Genomic DNA, 19,463 nt, shown 5'->3' with positions numbered 1-19,463 from the left:
GATGGGATTGTTCTGTGACCAGAAATAAGGTTTATATTTTTTAAGTAATCAGAGACTGACTAGTGTTTAAGCAATAAGACGTCAAGTATTAATGTATAAGAAATGTCTAAAAGCAGGGAGGTGTAATGAATTTAAGCCTGAAGAAGACGGGATTACATTTGAGCAAAAAAGGGATTAAGGATATTTATAGGTTAAAAGTTATGAAGACAGTCTTTAAGCTGAAAGAAACAGTGTTGAGCAAATAACTGTTAGAGCACAGATAGACTCTAAGCACAAGGAGGGTAGAATAATTTAAGCAACAAGGAGCAAGTTTGTAATCAATAAACACTGAAGTTATAAGGAGTCAGTGTGAGCGTCTATATATAATAAGCAGGAAAGGAACAGACTGCCACAGTGACGAAGAAGGAAGCTAAAAACTAAAGAAATCAGGACCAAAGATGATTTTTAAACATTAAGTTTAAAGTGATTGTAGTTTGGATAGTTTTATTTGTTTTATTTGATCACCCATCTAGTGTTAGGGTTAGTGTTTGGTAATGATAGTTACATTAAGCTCAGATATCTGTCTACATAGTCAAGGATTTAGAATATGTAGGGACATCAAAATAGTTCATGTTTAAAACTAAAAGTTATGAAGGTCTCCAAGCAAAAAGGGACTTCCAATGGCATTAAGTAATTATGTGTATGGGTAGTTTTATGAACTAGCAGGTAGAGTGCCTCAAGGTAGAAAGCAATAAGGTTGGGATAAATTTTAAGGCTCAAGCAGAGTTTGATTTATGAGTATGGCATTTGTATTTATATGAGCAATTGTGTTGTTTGCTCTCTGTGTTTCCGCGGTCGTGTGGCACTTCAAACACGATCCTGTTATCTCACACCGCGCATAATCTTAGAGTCAAACAAACACGTTCATATAAAATTAGGCTATTTTGTTACCAGTCATGCATAATGAATGCAGAGAGAAAGAAAGGGAAAACGACGGGAAAACGAGGCAGAAAATGAGAGGGGTCAACAGAAGTCCAAAAGGCTTAAGGCTGAAAGAAAGGGATGTGGCAAATGGAAGAGAAGAGGACTGTTACGAGAGAAAAAGGGAGAGCCCGCAGTGGGAAAACAAGGACAATGGCCGTGTTTGTGTCGTCTTTGTCACTGTGGCATTTCGGAGGACAGAGGGGCCGTCTGTGTGTATTCGCTTCCCCATCCACTCAATTTGTGGAATTGATCCGCTCCCTAATAGTGAGCAAAACAAAATAAAAAAGAAAGAAAGTCCGCCTAATCCAACCACTATTTATAACACAGATGGGAGAGAGGAGAGGGATACAATTTAACAGTAGAAGTGCTCCAAAAGCCTGCGATGAAGAGATGAGAAAAAGATAGAGGAGGACAAATGAAGTGGAACAAAGACAGAATAAGGAAGACTCGGTGCAGTTGGAGTAAAAACAAGAAGCTTGAGCGTGTTGGGCTTCCAGCCATATGAGGGGCTTTCAAAATAGAGTCTCCCAGCAAGAGGCCAGCCAGCTGCAGATTAAGATGGAGGCAGGAATGGGAGGGAAAAACGATAAAAGAAAGGAGATATCAGGCAAAATGGAGATCAGAAGGAGGACAAGAGAGTGACTGCTGCTGGAGGAAGTGAAGTGTGAATGGAAAGAATTTGAGCTAGATTGATCAACAGGATGTTTGTGGTGGTAAAAAGTGAGAGGCGGAGAAGACGAAGGAGGGACAGAGAGTGATATATGGGCAGGGAGAGAGAAAATGAGCGAGTCCTTATGTTTCTGGAGATGTTGTTGAGTGTAATAAGAGCTGGTTGTTGGAAGACAGGCCAGGGCGCGGTTATTCTTATTCCCAGCGGCCCTACTCATCTTTCCTCTCCTGCTCCCTCTGCTCCTTTTTTACCTCGCCCACTCCTAATCTGCCGACGGAGAGAAGAAGCACTGCTGTCTGATTTTTTTTGGTGATCTAAAGTGCTGACTCTAGATTATGAATCAGGTTTCATGGAATTATATCCAGTATAATATCTCTGATATTATCCAGTGTCAGATAAAATACTGCAGTTGAGTCCAATACCTTCGAGCACAAGCTGTTTGCTTATTTTTTTAGGAAATATGGTTTGTTGATCTGATCTTTGGAAGCATATTGAGCTGTGAGGTGGGCGTTTGCTTGCTGTCGCAGGCAGTGAATTTGGTGTAGACAGAGTACAAACAGTACAAGAGCAAGGATCATCTAAACTTCATGCTGGTCCCTGCAGTCCCAGTGTTATAAGCTCGGGCAGACGGAGAGAACACTTTGGTGTGTGTGTGTGTGTGTGTGTGTGTGTGTGTGTGTGTGTGTGTGTGTGTGTGTGTGTGCGTGTGTTCGAGTGTGACTCTTCAGCCTGCACACAAACACAGTGAGGGCGAACCTTCCTGTAATTGTCTGCGCCGACAAGCAAATCAAATTTAGCTTAATGTAAAGCGATACAGCGCTAGACGACTGCTGAGCTGCACTGCAGTGTTGTTGTTTGTACTCGTGCCTCACTGGGCTGAGTAGTTTCTGTCATTGCATGAATCTTCTCCGTTATGCACTAAATGTAAAGTGTTAGATAGACGCACTGACGTTATTAAATGCTTTCAAATGTGTTTAAACAGCTGCTTTAGAAGTATTAAAATAGAACTGCTGACTTGAAAGGCAGCACAATAATATATCATCTTAAGATCTTCATGGAGCACTTTTTAAAAAGGCTCTGTCTCAGTGTGCCTTCTGCACAATTCATATTTTTTGATAAGATAGATTTACTTATCTAACGTATCTGGGAACACTTAAATGCAGCCATAAAAGAAGAGATCAAATAACGTGTAATCATATTATAGTAAAAACAATAAAGTGAGTCTGACATTGATATTAAACTGAGGTATTCTAGTAGAGTAGCTTTGCATAGCTGACATTTCAAAGCATTCCTTTATATACATATATATGTATTTATGTGTGTACATGCACTGAAAATATAATCAAACGGTGCAATATCCCTGATGTGAAACAAGATGTTTGGCCCTCCACTCATATTGGACACATTTCAGTCGACTTTGCTTCAATTGGCTGCCCATCACAAACAGAGGGTATGAACACCAGGTGGGCGGGGTTTTTGTGCTCACAGCTGTATGCCTGAGATGATCATGTAAGGGACCGTGTGGGAATTAGAGCCAGTTTCATGCAACAAGCAATTTCATGGGCGTTTCTTGTTATTTCAAGACAAATAAAGCTGATAGAATTTCTGAATCTGATTGAGTGCATTTGTGTTGTTAGAGCTTTTCACTTTAATATTAAATATGAGATGCAAACAGATCCCAGTGCAGTTGAGAGAGGTCATCATGAGGCTGAAAAACCAAAATAAACCAAGACTTTAAAGATCGCACAAGACAACTAAAGTGAGTGATCACATAACTTCACAGCTTTTTATCAAGGCAAGAAGACACCCTGGGAGGCAGGGTACAAATGAAGAAGTAGCAGAATGATGGGAAGAGGAAAATATGGAGAAAGGTCGTGATCTTAAGCATGCCACATTATTTCTCAGACATGGTGATAGAAGCAGCAGGAGCAGCTCTGAAGTGTAGACGGCTATACTCTCAGCTCAGATTCACCCAAATGCTGCAAAACTGAGTGGACAGCGCTTCACAGTGTTAGTCGATGATGACCCATCGCATACTGCGAAAGCTACCCAAGCAAGACAAAGAAACTGGGTATTCCTCAAGTTAGTCAGCTGATCTCAACCAAACAAAATATGATTTTTAGTTATTAAATACAAAACTGATTGACACAACTGCACACGTACTAGTGAGACTAAAGGAATATGTAACAAAGTAACAAACAGATTTAAATGTAGAAAAGAAAGTAACTAAAGACAGAACCATGGCAGTTAGATGTTCGTACACTGACTTTAATATCTGGAACTTTGGCCTCACAAGCGTTATCATACCAGACCGCAGACACGCACGTCCCAGATGCAATCAACGTGGCCTTTGCCTTGATCCATTGTGCTCTAACGATTAAGCCTTACACCCCTGCTCGGTGGGTCAGCTCTGCTGCTTTGCATCTCATCACAGCCCATTCATCACCGCACGTCTGTCTCCACCTCCAGCAGCCCTCTGTGACATCAGCTTGCTACTGACCTCCCACCGAATCACGTGCACGCTCATCTCATTCAAAACAAACTGCCTCACAGTAAAGAAGACCACGCATACTCCCATCAGAAATGATGAAGGCCAGACGAACAGCAGGTTAAAACTCTGTTCTTAGAATTACACAAATAACCATAAGGGGCGAAATTAAATACAAACAACACAACATATGAACTGAAAAGCTTTTTTCTATTCCAAGAGGTAACCCTTCCACTTCTAGGCTTCATCAATACAAATCCTAACAAGTAAAGTTTATATGCTATGCATTTTAAATACGCCGTCATTTAAAAAAAAGGATACTCACACTCTTATTTCCCAATATCTCACCCATACTTTTTTCAGTATTTGACGTTACTTTCTCAGGCACTCTTTATCATTCAGTTGATCCCTTTTTTTCAGTTATTGTTCAGTAATTGCCTTGTTATGTTGCTTGTGAACGCCAGTGTCCAGGAAACACTGTGGATGGATGCACCTTTTTCTGCTTTTCTTCCAAGTCCAGCTGAGGAGTTTTCCTGCTGTTTTGCTTTAGTGGACAGGGGTCTGTATAAGAACAACTTCACCGCTCTCTCTTTCAAGTTACAGATACATAAGGGTGTGGCAATTTAGAAAACTCTGGCCTGTTTCAAAAAGGACATTTTTGATGTAGAAATGAATCTCTGAGGCTTTTGAATATGCAACCTTGACTCACTGTGGTGCCTTGCATTTTGGATTCTAGCAAAAGACGCACTTTTAGTTTTCAGCGAGTGTTTTCTCATTGAGGAAGCTTCTTTGCATATTCAGAGTGAAGATTTATCCCAGAATATATTTAGCACCATAATTTGGGGAAATACAGTAAATTCACATATATGCGTATTTGTTAAAAAAAGGCCTGACCTGCACACTGAAGATAAGCTTTCAGAAATAATTCCAGTCCATCATGACTGAAATTACAGAGCTCAGAATTAAAGAAATATGCCCTGATGTGTTCTCTCCATTACCCTGTAGCAATATTTCCACTACTCTGTAACCTTTCTGTTAATTGGAACACTAACACAAAGGGCCTCTGCGTATTTGCACACAGATGACAGCTCATCGTTTTGCTGCGAGCAATTTCACTATTATTACGATTTGGAACCTGAGTGTAAAAGGCCAAAAATGTATCTCCACCTCATGCGCTCGTGCGTGCATGCTCGCTGCTCACACGCTCTTTTGGAAGTTGAAATGGTGGAAAAACGCATTAAGTGAAGCCTGCATGGAAGAATTGAAAATGTTAATTCATAGTACATTCTGTATGATTTCCTCTTCCCGAGTTGTCGCTTCGCCCCAATGTGATTCAATATCTTTTTAATTATGGCTTTTGAAAGGAGAGGGCCCTACACTCACCATCTCTCCATGCTCAGGTCAACATATGGGAAGATGATATCGCACTGTTCTGTTACAAAGTGAAATATGCTTTTGAAAGCATAGCCTCTGCTTCTGTGGCTCAAAGGGGAGAATCTACCAAGTCGTGATGCAGTTGATTCTTGGGTTAGTCCTACTTTTTTATTCCCCCCACCGAAGAAATCAACAGCTAAAATATTCATGCAGACCTTTAAATCCGAAGGCACTTCATCTTTCCAGATCCTGTCGGAAATAAGCGCATGTCAGAGTTTCCCCTCCCTCTCAGCAGGCTGTGTCAGTGTTTACTGTCAGCAAACATCAATTCCCATAAAATCAGCGGCCGACGGTGACGCACAGAGCGTGGCCGACTGCGCTCCATCCCCATGACTAATCACTCATTTGATGATGCAGTGGAAAGGAAGCCGTTTTTCTCCATCGGGGGACCAGGGGGTGGTGTCTCCGAGGGCCGTGGTGGACAGCGTGCTAAACTGGAATGCTCGACACAAGTTTAGGCCTAATCGTCTCATTGTCTCCGTTCTGCTTGAAAGGATCAGCAGCCGTGCTAAGCTCCTCGGGGTACCAGCACTCAGCTGCTCTCTGCCATCTTGCTTTGTCTTCGCTGCTGTTGTTTGTGTTTACTGAGCCGAGCAGTGTTTTTTTTTTTCTGTTATTAGATTTCATTCGTCTTGTTGAATTTGTGTTTTAGTTAATTGTCGTTTAACCTGTGCATCGTGGCATCCTTCATAGTAACTTTTGGCCTTGGAGTGAATATGCATTTCTTTTTATCAGTAATAATTGAAATATGGATTTTAAGTCAGGATAGGTTCGATGGCACGCCCGTCCATGTGCGCGCATGGACTGTTTGAAGTGCGAAAGCAGCACAAAGTGATGCCTGCCAGACATGTTCCTATGTTCATGTTCATGTTTGAGTGTTCTGTTGCCGTTACTCGCCTGTATTCAAATTGTCTGGGATCATCGGATGCCTCGGATTTATTGAAAGAACTTAGACGTATCCAGCACAAACATGGCTGCCTGATGTTTGTTTTGGGCTCCAGAGCGAGCTCTAACAACATTTCTGCGGCTGAGCAGATTATGTTACAGTGTCGTGCGTTTTTCACTATAGCCGACAACAACTTTGGCAGCTGAGGCGGTATGCTGACTTTAAAGCTTGGCGAGGGAGCGTAGGAGAGGAGCGGGGGCGTTGGTGCAGAGGGCCTTCCAGTATAAAGGTGAAGAGGTCGGTGTACAGGTGTGCAGTGGAGGGCACAGACTCGTGGTAGCGAGCCAGCACTGATCCTTTCTCTATCTCATATTCTGTCCCAACTAACTAGCAACATATTCCAGTAGTCTGTGAGGTATTTCACTGCTATAGGATGCAAGGGACAGTTTCTGCCTTCAAGTCGCAGGGTTTAGCTGTCCCGTGAGAATGGATCTTGATCTATGGTCGCCCGGGGAAAAATAGCAGGTGGAGGTGTGTGTATTTATGTTAATGAGAGATGGTGCAAGAACTGCACACTTTGAGAGTCATATAGTTGTCAGGATATTGAGTTTCTCCCCTTCTACGTCCCTCAGGACTTTGGAAAATTATTTATAACTTGTTTATATTCATCCGAGACCAAATACTAGGCCCGCTAAAGATATAATATATCACGCGGTGGTTAGGCTTGAAAATGTTGCTCTTGAGCTCCCAAAATTTGTATGAGCGGACTTCAGTGGCTGCTCAGTAAGACAGATATTGTCCCGCTTTTATCAGTATATTAATTATCCTACAAGGGGAGAGAGGATACTTACATAGAGGGGGTATCCAAAACCCACTGGAGGGGGGAATAAAATGATGACTCTGCATGACGAGGAGTCGACATGGATGACTTGAAAGAACTGTAAATGTAAAAATACCTCAGTAAATTGGCCTGCTTCTGACTCCAAATGTTGGGAAAGTGGAAGGCGATTCTTAGCGATGTATCACACCATCTTTATCGTGAATATATCTTAACACCATCACGATGCAGGTGCAGGTATCAGCTTTGTAGACATCTTGTAGTCAGTAATCGTTTATACATAGTAGCAGAAATCTGTTGAACAAAGGCAGGTGATGTGATACTTTGTGTGTTGAGCTGGCACACTGGATTTCTTCTTCTTTAATAAAAAAGTAATAATGTGCTTTACTATATGTTCCTTTAATAAAACAGTAAATTTGAAAATTCACGGGTAACACGATTAGTAATATTTTAGCGTTAAAAATATAATTTCAGTTAAAGAGCTTGCACATACTGGTGGAAAAACCCTTACTGTTCATTTAGATCAGCTGTGGCGCAAACCTTACACTGGGTGGGTGGTGTAATAGATTTGTTAAGCACTGTATGATACTCAGTATGTCAGATAAAGAATGAAAGGAGGAGCTGGACAGGAGTTGGGTTGCAAAGTGGCTTGGAGATACACAACATGTGTGGGCAGGCTAAAGTGGGTAAAATTGCTCACCCTATTCACATCTGGATGCACAGACAAATAACACTTGAGCCATCAGCTGTTGGTTAACATTGGGATCAGTGAATCTACTGGATTTGAACTCAATATGACTTTGCAGGCTATCTGAACTAACACCATAACTGATTTGTTCATAGTTTATTTGGAATGACTGAAGGAATCCTGTTAGTAATCTAGGTTTTATATCCAGACACGTAAAACCTATTGACACTCACATTTTTAATGTTTGATATCCCACTCTGCCTTTAGTGATTTGCTCCACCTGAAGCCTGTAACAAGTCCCAAAAGTCAGCAAAAAATGTATTTTTCCATCTGTTCACTTAGTAAAAAAAAATCTTGCGCCCTTGTTACAGTCGACTACTATACAGCCGTCTAACAACTACTTGTTTCAGAGAACTGAACATGGCAACCCAACAGCTGCCTGAGAAATTTCATTAAAAACGAAAACATCTTTGATCAGGTAGTTTACATATGCTGGACAGCGTCCTGCCATGAAATTGGCTGCACACAAAAAAATTAAAATAAACTTTGTAGTTTTTTGCAAAATTCATGTCCCGTTTACAGCATCATCATTTTGAGATTTGGCTCGAGCACGCACGTGATGTCGTAGCTGCATGTGTTCTTTCGGTTCAGCAACCTTTTGAAGACTCTGTTTCTTGTTTCTTATCCTTGGCTCTGTATCTCGGCTGCTGCGTGGATTCAAAATGACAATGCAGATTGTGTCTTTGAACGCAGACATCGACTCGTAGTAAATGGATACACGGGCCTCTCTTTAAAGATGCACTGTCTGCCTTCATCTTCAACTTTCCTTTTCGTGCCGTTCTCTGTCAGCTAATTTGTTAGTTTACAGTGAAAGCAAAGTTGCGGTGTGGTGTGTGTTGCTGCGTACACACCGAAGGGCCAAAACCTGCTGAGATCTTAAAGGACGGGTTTGGCCCTGTCCTTGAGTTTGACATCTTTTAGACTGTTAAGCTGTCAGCCTGCATTTGAGGTGCTGAAACATCAAATATTCAAGGTTCTCAGTTTTTGTACAAAAATGACTACAATAACCGCGAAGACAAGACCCTCATCATTTATTCCACAATGACATAAAAGCAAATGTTACGTTATTAAGAGATTTTTCAAGTATTTGCCATGACCATACAGGGAGAGAGTTTCAAATAATTACGTCCATGTTTGTGAAAACCAAAGACATGCAGTAAGTGGGTTTAGGTTAATTGGGGATTCTTAACAAGTGTGAGTGAGAGATGGTCAGTGTGTCAGCCCTGCGACAGACTGATGATCTGTCCAGGGTGCACCTTGCTTCTCACCCTATGGTAGCTAGGATAGGCTTCAGCCCCACCGCAGCCCTGATAAGGATAAGCGGAACAGAATGGATGGATGGATGGTTTCGCCAATATCGGCCTGCCAAGTGCTAAACTTCGAGCAAAGCGTTGAGCAGAGACCTCTCTCCCATATGCCGTCAAACCCTCTGTTTCCAAGGGAAGGCCAATCAGATAAAAGCTGCCATAAAGGGAGCGAGGCCCTGAAAAGAGCAGGCTGTTAATACATTTTATTTCAGAGGGAAAGCTGGAGTGCTGCGCCCTCTACTCTAGCAGAGTCTAAGATTAAAAAATAGAGGTTAAAATAAGCAAAAGGTCCCTCTAATGCTAAATCATTTGTATGTGAAGTTGAAAAGCTACAAACTAATAATAAGCTAAAAGTAAAACACAGAAAGTCTTACTTGATATGAAGTGGATCAGCTGTGGGAGGAAAAAGGGGGAAAAAATAGAAACTTGGAACTTTTTACTTTTTTCCCTTGAAATATTAAATGAAAATTACTATTTTTTTAAAGATATTTGCAAGAAAAAGTTTTTACTATGGTCTGAAATACACATATAATCATTTGGAATTATACACCAGCTGTAGGTGGTTACTTACATAACTCACTGAGGGCTTATACGGAAAAAGTATTACAAATCATATGAAAAATATCAAATGCTGTTAAACAGCTGTGGCCTATAGCTGTTATCAGATTAAGGCAGTTGAGCAAAAAGTTTATGATTTTGTTCCTTGTTGAAATGGAAATATTTACATACTTTAGCAGAGATGGAGCACACACTTCTGAAAAGCCATAAAAGCCATGAAACAAAGCGCGAGTAAACCTCAGTCGGTCGCCCCGTACAGTGGCTGTGTTGACCTGTTTTATAAATCTACTCCGTTTAATTCCTTTAGTCGAACATGCAAACGTTAGTGTAAAACAAATGAGTCAGCTTTAAGCCCCTCCTTTAGCTCATGCCTGTGTGAGAGTATTCACCATCTGCCCATTGTAAACATGGACGTTAAGGATTTGTCGAGGCTTTGTATGTATACGTGGACACTATCCCATTTCCCCAGCTGCCTCCATGGTATGGGACATTCTGTTGTCGTGCAGCACCTGTTCACATTGTCAACAAAATAGCTGAAGAGAAACAAATTATGCAAAAAGTATTTTTAAAGCATGATTGCACGCTTTGATGAATGATTGAATTTTTTTCAACCCACATGTGGTTCAAGTATGGAAGCTGAGGGTGGAGAGCTAACCACCAGCCCATCTGTGGGCATCGCACGCTAAGCTTTAGTTGTGGTAGAAACACAACAAAGCCAGAGGCAGGGAAAGAGAGAGAAAGAGAGGAGAGCTTGTTACCCTTGAGGGCCTCGGTCCTATCAGTCACTGTGCCACAACGATTCGCCCTGTAACTGATCCGTGGACGCCGAGTCTACAGGTCAACTGTGACAGTCTGCTTTGTGCGTGTGTGTGTGTGTGTGTTTGCATCTTGTGGGTTTGTGTGTGTGTGCATCTGCATTCTGTCCCTCGATGCCGCTGCAGCAGAATGCAGAAACATGCATGTAGGAGGTGCGCATGTGGTCATTCGCTGCTAATGAAATGACATGCAGGTAGAAGCACGGCGAAGGGCATCATGGGGTTAGGCATGCAGGACAGCAATATGTTGCCACAGCAACAGTCAATGAGACTTTGTCCAAGTGAGAGGGAGAGGCAGGAGAGGCGGAAACAAGTCAAAGTGGAGCAGTTGCCATAGCGACTTCTCCATTGCAACTGCCTGTGAATTTCTCTCTCGCCGGTGTGAGTGTGTCTGCCTGACTGATGCGCTGGTTTTAGCGCCATAGCTCTGTATGGATGTGCCTGTGACACCCTAGTCTATCACTGGAGATTTACGGTGCTACATTTGCAGCCACCTTACATACGTTTGTGTACTTAACACAGCATCTACATATATATAAGCAGCTTTCAAAGAGAGCCGCACGCCCTCCATCTCTCCTGCCTTCTATAATAGATGCAGTAGTGGTTATTTATGTGGTTATTCGCCACTACTGTTTGCTCATATCCTCAGGCCTGCACGCACACACACTCGCAGACACACAAACAGAAGCCAACAGGGGCTGCTGTCACTGTGCCACTCCTCTGAGTCTTCTGTGCCATATGCTACCGTAGGCTCCTGGCAGGCAGGAGCGACGCTGCTCACAGTCAGCTAGGAGACTGGTTCAAAGGCCAACGAGGGCCCATCGGGGACCGTCCTACGTGCACGCACAGCGCTGCAGGAGAGGGCGTATGCTGAAAACTCTCAGGACTGACATTGGATGCTTTCTGAAATGAGCTGCATGAGTTTCTTAGTGGAGGATGCCAGAATTTATCATCATAGCTTCCCTGAGCAACCATAGAGTTTAAAGGGCACCTGTTATGCTCATTTTCAGCTTCATATTTTTATAATTAGACTCCACTGGAGTAGCTTTAAGTGTTTTATGGTTCAGAATAGCCTTTATTCATCTTTTACCAGGTCTTGGTGCAACCTGTCAGTTCATCCAGTGGGTGGGGTCAAAGAAGTGTTCTGTTTGGGAGGCAGGCCATGCCCTCAAGCCAGTGGTAGAGAAATCACTGTGTCATTGTTTGTATTTTTTGTTTAATATGAGCATCCACCACTGTAACAGTATATTATATGTATATATCATCATATATTATATATAAGAGAAAATAAGGAAATAAATAACACAGTAGGTCTACATTAACTGAATACCTTCAGCTTGCCTCAGAAATTCATGTTTACAATATATTGCAGAGAATATGTTTTTAAGTACTTGTATTCACATTTTTAAGCATTATTATTTAAGTTAGTGTTGTCCAGGCAACACTAGTTTAAATCCATCCATCCATTTGCGTCCGCTTATCCTTTTCAGGGTCCGCTGGAGCCTATCCCAGCTGTCATAGGGCGAGAGGCGGGGTACACCCTGGACAGGTCGCCAGTCTGTCGCAGGGCCAACACACAGGGACAGACAACCATTCGCACTCACACTCACACCTAGTGGCAATTAACCTATCCCCACAACTTAGTTTAAATCACTATAGCTAATAATCCGGTTGTTCAGTGATGACGCGACGAATCCTACTTCCGGATCTAAAGTAGTCTGCGTTTAATATGGCTTTTGTGTTGTTAACATGTTTAATGTTATGTATTTTCTTCTATTTGATCTCAAAAAGCTCCTAAAACAGTCAGTGATCACTGTTGACCTCCCTCGGCTTTTATTACCGCTAATCATTTATTTAAGCTCAGTTTTTAAAACCTTAGGATGTAACTAAAGCCCAGCCCATGCAGCAGTATATGAATGACTAACCTCGTATTGTGGATGGATTATCTCAGTTATTCTCCTGGCTGAAGTTTGGTCCTTTTACAGCATCCTGCCATGCAATTACATTTGTTCCTGACCACCGAGAACACTCACGTCAACTTTTATCGAGTGGAAAAAAAGTTAGCTTGTTTATATTATGCTAACATAGCTGTGTGTCGCTAGCGGTCACGTAGCACATCATTATATACCAGCTAGCCAAACTTCAGTAACCCTACAAACGTCACTGCTGTTTAGTTTTCTGTCTTCATTTATGCTGGAAGTGATAACAGAGCTGTACGTTTTAATTTGTTTCCAAAACCCTGCAGTCAGGACATGCTATATTGTATTTAGATAGAAGCTAGCGAGCTAACTTCCTGCTAACTTCTAACTCCGTTAAATGTCATAAATTCCGTTTTCATGGATGCCTGGATGTTAAACTCAATTGTTACACCTGGTAGAGCAGAACGCTGATCATTTTATTAAAGATGAAAGACTTTAGACAGGTTTTCAACTCTCAGTAATGCCATAGTGATCGTTTGATATATGGACCTGCAGCGGAGTTTAGGCCCAGACACGGCTAGTGACGTCAGACTGAACAACCAGATAGACAGATCCTGCCTCCAGTTTGCACATTTATACTTACTTTCAGTAAAATAAATACAGAAAACTTTACGGGAAGCAACTCTGGAGCTAAACTTTGTTTTCTAATGTTCTTGCGTAACATTTTCATGGGTAACTTTTTAGCTATCTTTCCATTTTTCACCTCCAGGCGGGACCCACCAACAATTTGTGCCAGTGCAAAAATGATAGCGTCCAAGAAAACTGTGTTCTTCTAGAGATTCCACACAGGGGAGTTGACCTAGAAATAGGTTTCTATAGCTGTCTCTGCAGCTCAAGGCGACTTGAAATTTGCATTTATGGGGGTTCCGAGTTCCAAGGTGCAAAATAAAATGAGGAAATTATGGAAATTTATTGCACACATGATATATTGAGAGCCAGTGGCCTTTTATTTTGTGTTGATTGCGCACTGAATGCTCTTCAGAGGGGAGTATACAGACATCAGCTCCACTCCTTTGGGGCCCGGCTTTGATATGTTTCCTAGTGTCATCCTGGTACCTTCTTTTTTACCTTCTGTATGTTGTGCCACATTGCTTTGAGTGTGTTTACTAGAGAGTGGCTGTTTGAACAGTGTTAAACATCTCTTCTCTGCAGCAGAGAGCTCTTTGGGGTGAACTCTGACACCAACACATTGAGCTACCCCATCATAAGAGCTGTTGTGCAGATATTCTGTGAATTTATCTGGACATTCTCTGTTGAAACTAATTGCCTCAGGCTGCCATCAATTTTCAGTTGCACACACAGATGCTTTTGCACTGCGCTAGGAATTGCATCAGTTTTAGTCAATCTGGGCCTCAGTGTGAAGTAAAGACTGATGCACGACAGGCTCTAATGTGAAGCACTACAGTAGCTGGTAATTTTCTTCAAGCCTTTTTTTTCTCGCTTTAATCACCAGGAAACATTTGACAAGATTCTCACGGTGGCGCCTCTCGTTACTGCCTGTTGTTAGAATCATTGGCTGAAATCTAAATAAGCTCAAGCCCATTTTTAAAGGTTGGCATCCAGCCGCAGTAAGTAATGCAGCACTGATCCAGTGCTGTGTTTTCATCACGCTGCAGTTTGTTCCATATACTATGGTCTAACACAATGTCTAATCATAACTGTGAATGCAGTCATTGACTTTTTGTTCTTTCACACTCTGTTTTTCCCTGTTTGTGCATGTAGATATCCGTGACCGCAGGAAGAAGCCGGTGATGCTGTTTATTCACGGCGGCTCCTACATGGAAGGCACAGGAAACATGTTTGATGCCAGCGTCCTCGCCGCCTACGGCAACGTGATCGTGGTAACCATGAACTACAGGCTCGGCGTGCTCGGTGAGTGGCCCTCATGACTTTTTCATGCTAACAGATTTGCACCAACAAATAGATTCGATTTATATTCCATATCTCCCCAAACGCTGAGCTAAAAGAACGTTTCTTCTTTTCTCTAAACTGAGTCGATGATGGGTGACATGAATAGAATCCATCATTGTAATGACAACCAGTCCAGGGCCTGATCGTTACAGCTCACTTGCTTATAGATTTCCCCTCACTGTCTAAACACCGATTGTGTAATTCTTTAATTTTCTTTGAATACTGATGGCCTTTTTTTTGTTTTTGTTTTTTACAAAACTTTTGCATTGTAAACCCTTTCTTGGAAACGGGGGGAGCTGAGATGAAGACACTAGCCAGACTCGTTCAGCTGAAACACACCAGAAAGGAAGTTTGGCTTGTCTTTACCCAGTTTGCAGTGTGAATAAAAAGAAATAAAAAATGTTACAATTCAAGCTTAGTTTCCATGGTATCCCTTGGTGATGGTGCCAGGATAGATCACGATCATTTGGTAAAGTTGTGGATAGTATTGTGGTTGAGCCTGATACAATGGGACTGGAAGGATCAAATTATAAAAATGTGCAAAGACTCCTTGAGTGTTTATGGTTAAATGCTGAAGTCTAAACCAGGTTGAATCAGGAGGACTGCAATTTATAAAGATGTGCACAGTTTTATCCATCCAGCCATTCGCTTCCACTTATCCTTTTCAGAGTCGTGGGGGGCGCTGGAGCTTATCCCAGCTGTCATAGGGCGAGAGGCGGGGTACACCCTGGACAGGTCGCCAGTCTGTTAAAGGGCTAACACACAGAGACAGACAACCATTCGCTCTCACATTCACACCTATGGGCAATTTAGATTGATCAGTTAACCTATCCCCACTAACTGCATGTCTTTGGACTGTGGGAGGAAGCCGGAGTACCCGGAGGGAACCCACATAAGAACATGCAAACTCCACACAGAAAGACCCCGGCCTAGTGGTGGAATTGAATTCAGAACCTTCTTGCTGTGCGGCAACAGTGCTAACCACCATCCCACCGTGCATCATGGTCCCTTTTCTCATAAAATAGAAGAACGCAGAATAAGTAGAATGAAGAGCAGGTAGAAGAGAAGGTAGATATGGTTTTGCAATGTATTAATCAGAAGAATTTTACTTTCAAAAATGTGGTCGAAGACATATATGGAGCCATAATCAACAGTGACTTATTTTAAGTTGGGAGTAATGAAGCACATGGCTTCATATGCACTAGATTTCTCCTAAAAAATTTTTTAAAAAAAAAATCTTACCTTAAATCGTGTCTAGATTTGTCTACATAATTGTTTCCCAACCACTGTGGATAGGTGTGCCATGAGAAATAATCAGGTGTGCCGTGGAAGATTATCTGGTTCAACCTGATTAGTAATGGGCAGATTGATTACTTTCTCTTCCACTAGAGGGCAGTACAACTACCTGCTCTCATTAAATGGGTTGCCAATAAAACAGAAGAAGACGAAGAAGAAATTACATAATAGTCATGCTGTGAGTGAGACGACAAAGCGTGTAATAAATAAATAGATAAATATTTGAAAAGAAAACGTAGTCAATCTGACCTGGATCCTGGAGAAAATTCCGACCCAGATGAAGCCCTGGCATGAGTAGTGGTCAAAAGAAAGCAAAAAAAGTATACTGGGGACAAACCAAACCAATTCCACTGTGCCTGGTGCGCAGGGGGAAAATGATCAATATCCTTTTTGTGACATTTTTGTTTGGTGGTGTGCCGTGTGATTTTTCTAATGTGAAATATGTGCAGTGGCTCCAAAAGGTTGGGAAACACTGGTCTACATAGAGTTAAAGTTAAAGTGCTGCGAAAAACTGTTTACACCCTTCCTGACTTTTTTTTTTTTTTTTTTTGCTTATTTATTATCCTTGCGGCACTATGTTAATAAGTAATTGCCCTCTAAACCTAATAACTGGTTGTGCCATCCTTGGCATCAACAGCTGCAATTAAGTATTTGTGATAACCGGCAGTGAATGTTTCACAGTGCTTTGGAGGAACTTTGGCCCCACTCTTCTTTGTAGAATTGTTATAATTCAGACTGAAAAGTATTAACAGACTGCTTAAGGTGATACCAAAGCATCTTATTTTGTTTGGTTTCTTTTTGAGCTATTCAGAGGTGGACTTGGATAACCCAAATGCAACCAACACCTTCAGAGCACAATGATGGTTGGACATTGTCCTTCAGAATTTCCTGATACAGAGCAGAATTCATGTTTCCCTCAATTATGGCAAGTCTAACAGGTCCCGAGGCAACAAAACAGCCCAAGACCGTTACACTACCACCATGTTTGACTGCTGGTGTGATTCTTGTAGCATCATGAACTCTGAACTTGACTGAGGCAAGTGAAGCCTGCAGGTCTTTAAGTATTGTTCTGTGTTATTTTGTGACCTGATGAGTCATCAGTAGACTCTTGGAGGAATCTTGGTAGGCCAGTCACTTCAATACTGGAGTCCTAAAGCCTTAGAAATGGCTCTTTTCAGACTGATAATAAAAGTATGTCAGCTTTTTCATTATGTGGTGGCATGATTTGTTGCTTTGTGAGATCTTTTAGCTTACTTACTTAATTCTCGTACTCTTGTCAGTCACCATACATCCTGTTTTTTTATTTGGCCACTGAGTCCTGCATTGCCAGGAAGTCTATTAAACATAGGAGTGGAAGAAGAGAACAAGCATGCAAATCATATACAGATGTGGCATTTTTACTGACGTGGAAATGCACCTCACAATTCCTCATTTTAACTGCACGCCCTCGCCCAGAACCTCCAACTTTCAGATGACTGTTTTGCAGATGTATAATTCATTCCACAGAGAGTAGGCATTGTAAAAAACAAAAACAAAAAAAAACAAACCTTTGCGGAGTATTTTGGTAGGGGAAGGTTTGGTTATGATGCACTTTTGAGCTGTTAGTACCAGCGGCAGCACTGAGAGAAAGTGAGGGATTTGGAAAGTGGTTAAAGTGGCTTTACAGGCCCGGTGTAGCACGCTGTAACCTGTCTGCTCAGTTCACTGTGAGATCTGCCAGCACACTATTGTCTGCCACCTCAGCTCTCCAGCACGAGCGCGTCATCCCTTTTTTGAAAATACACTCGACTTCTCCTCTTTGTTACCGCACTCTGTCTCGCTCCACTGAGACCAAGTACGGTAATTTAGCTTGGAGAGGAGGAACATGCCTCTAAGGAGGCAGGTGCTAACTAAAGGAAACTAAGTGCTTTAGATATTTCATTAGCCGAAGAGAGAGCGGGCTCCTGGAAGCTGTTTTAAAATAGGCAGCCTGGCTTTGATTTGTTTTGTTTCTTTCTTAAAGGATGTTGCTGTGTTGTTTTTGGAGCATTTAAACCGCCTTTACTGCGGTGACACATTTTCATTTGCATGCAATTACCTAAAGTGTTTGCTTTTCAGTGCTTCCCTATTGAATTCATCAGCATTTTTTGCTACAGTGAATAACAGAATGCAATATGAAATATCTATTAAAGGACTGTTAAAAGGCCTTTTTGTTGCTTTTGTTATTGTTGATTGCTGCTATCTATAAAAGTGTAATTCTTCTCATCAAGTTAATTGTTACAGAAAAGTGCTGGTAACGAGTTTGTTACTTTGTTAAGAGTGACAGTTTTAGCCAAAATCTAGCCGCTGTGGTTTAGAGTCAGCGCTAGTGTCATTCTCCTCCTAAAAGTGCTGCCACCAGGGTTGTGGAGCTGTAATTAGCTCCAATTAGCTTGCAGGTGAAGTGGTGCTCATTAGCAGCCGGCACACACTTGTTATCATACAGAATATTGTGAATACTACTGCAATGCCATGGCTATCCTGAGTGCTATCACGCTAGCTAACCTGACTGACACAACTGTAAAAGTGTGAAAAAGGTATTTTCTTTTTTTTCTTCTGTCAAATTGAAATGATTGAGAAAAACATGGGAGCATGCTAGTATTTCTCATGGTACCAGGTAGTTTATTTCATGTTTACAACATTTAATAGAGAGGAAGCACCAAATCACAGTTAGCTTTACTTTACTCATCTTACCTCTGTTAGTCCTGAATTTGTGTCTGGAGGTAGTCGAATATCATCTGAACAGCTAAACTCATTGTAAATTACAGTATATTTGCCATATCCTTTATTCCCTTTGAAACTCATGTAGTTATTTGAGCTATTTTTATAGCTTTAACAGCTAATGGCAACAGCAGACTACTAAGTAAAATGTTGAAGAAGTAGAAGTACACTGTCACTGTTAATACAGGAACTAAGAGGGTAAAAGCAGCAAGGCCCTGCTAAACAAATGTACTTGATTTCCTTGACTTCCTTAGAAGTGCATCAAGAGTGAGGACCACTATAAAAGAACAATTTGGCAGCTTGTTGTTAAGCGCATTCAGGTTTGTGTTACCACAATGCCACAGAGGAACCTTATCAACAGTTGTTATTGCCCATCAGTCTGCGTGTCTGTTACGTGGCATTAATGATCAAAGCAAGCAAACATGTGAGAGATTGATAGTCATACAGAAAGCAGTTACTAAATAAAAGAGCTTTTCAATCATTGTGTGTACTTTTGTTTAACCATGGCTGTATATTAGCCAGCTTAATGCTTATATTTTTGTGTATGTATGAAAAAGAATCCACAGTGCTTAGGACCAGCAGTGGATCAGTTTAGACCAGATGGGCCACCAAGCTTGTAATAGACTGGCAGAAACCCTGTTTCTGAAAGGAAAAGCAATTCTAGCAAAGTTCCAGGTTAGATGAACTTGGGAATAGAAAGCAAAGGCTAGTTTCCTGTTTTTCTCAACATAACAAGGGGATTGGTAACTTTTCAGGCATTAGGTTTCTACCTCCAGACTAAAACCTGGCTACACTGTTGGCTTGTTAACTTGTTAATTCGTGCTCCCAGCG

At 41.6% G+C, this 19,463-nt stretch overlaps 1 protein-coding gene across 4 annotated transcripts in view; it reads left to right on the top strand.

The window, feature by feature from the left end:
- The window catches only part of LOC147336086 (neuroligin-2-like), a 244,893-nt gene that overhangs the window by 144,506 nt on the left and 80,924 nt on the right, over positions 1-19,463 (top strand). For all 4 annotated transcript variants that reach the window (XM_086285150.1, XM_086285148.1, XM_086285141.1 and 1 more), the window contains one exon: positions 14,409-14,558. In XM_086285150.1, the coding sequence (XP_086141276.1) occupies positions 14,409-14,558 (150 nt within the window). The remainder of the gene's footprint in view (positions 1-14,408; positions 14,559-19,463) is intronic.

Source organism: Aulonocara sp. 'chitande type north' Nkhata Bay, linkage group LG3 (genome assembly GCF_057382095.1).
Source record: "Aulonocara sp. 'chitande type north' Nkhata Bay isolate Kocher_YH1m ecotype deep benthic linkage group LG3, A_spYH_male_GT1.1, whole genome shotgun sequence".
Taxonomy (NCBI): domain Eukaryota; kingdom Metazoa; phylum Chordata; class Actinopteri; order Cichliformes; family Cichlidae; genus Aulonocara; species Aulonocara sp. 'chitande type north' Nkhata Bay.
This window is presented reverse-complemented; position numbering and strand designations above follow the sequence as displayed.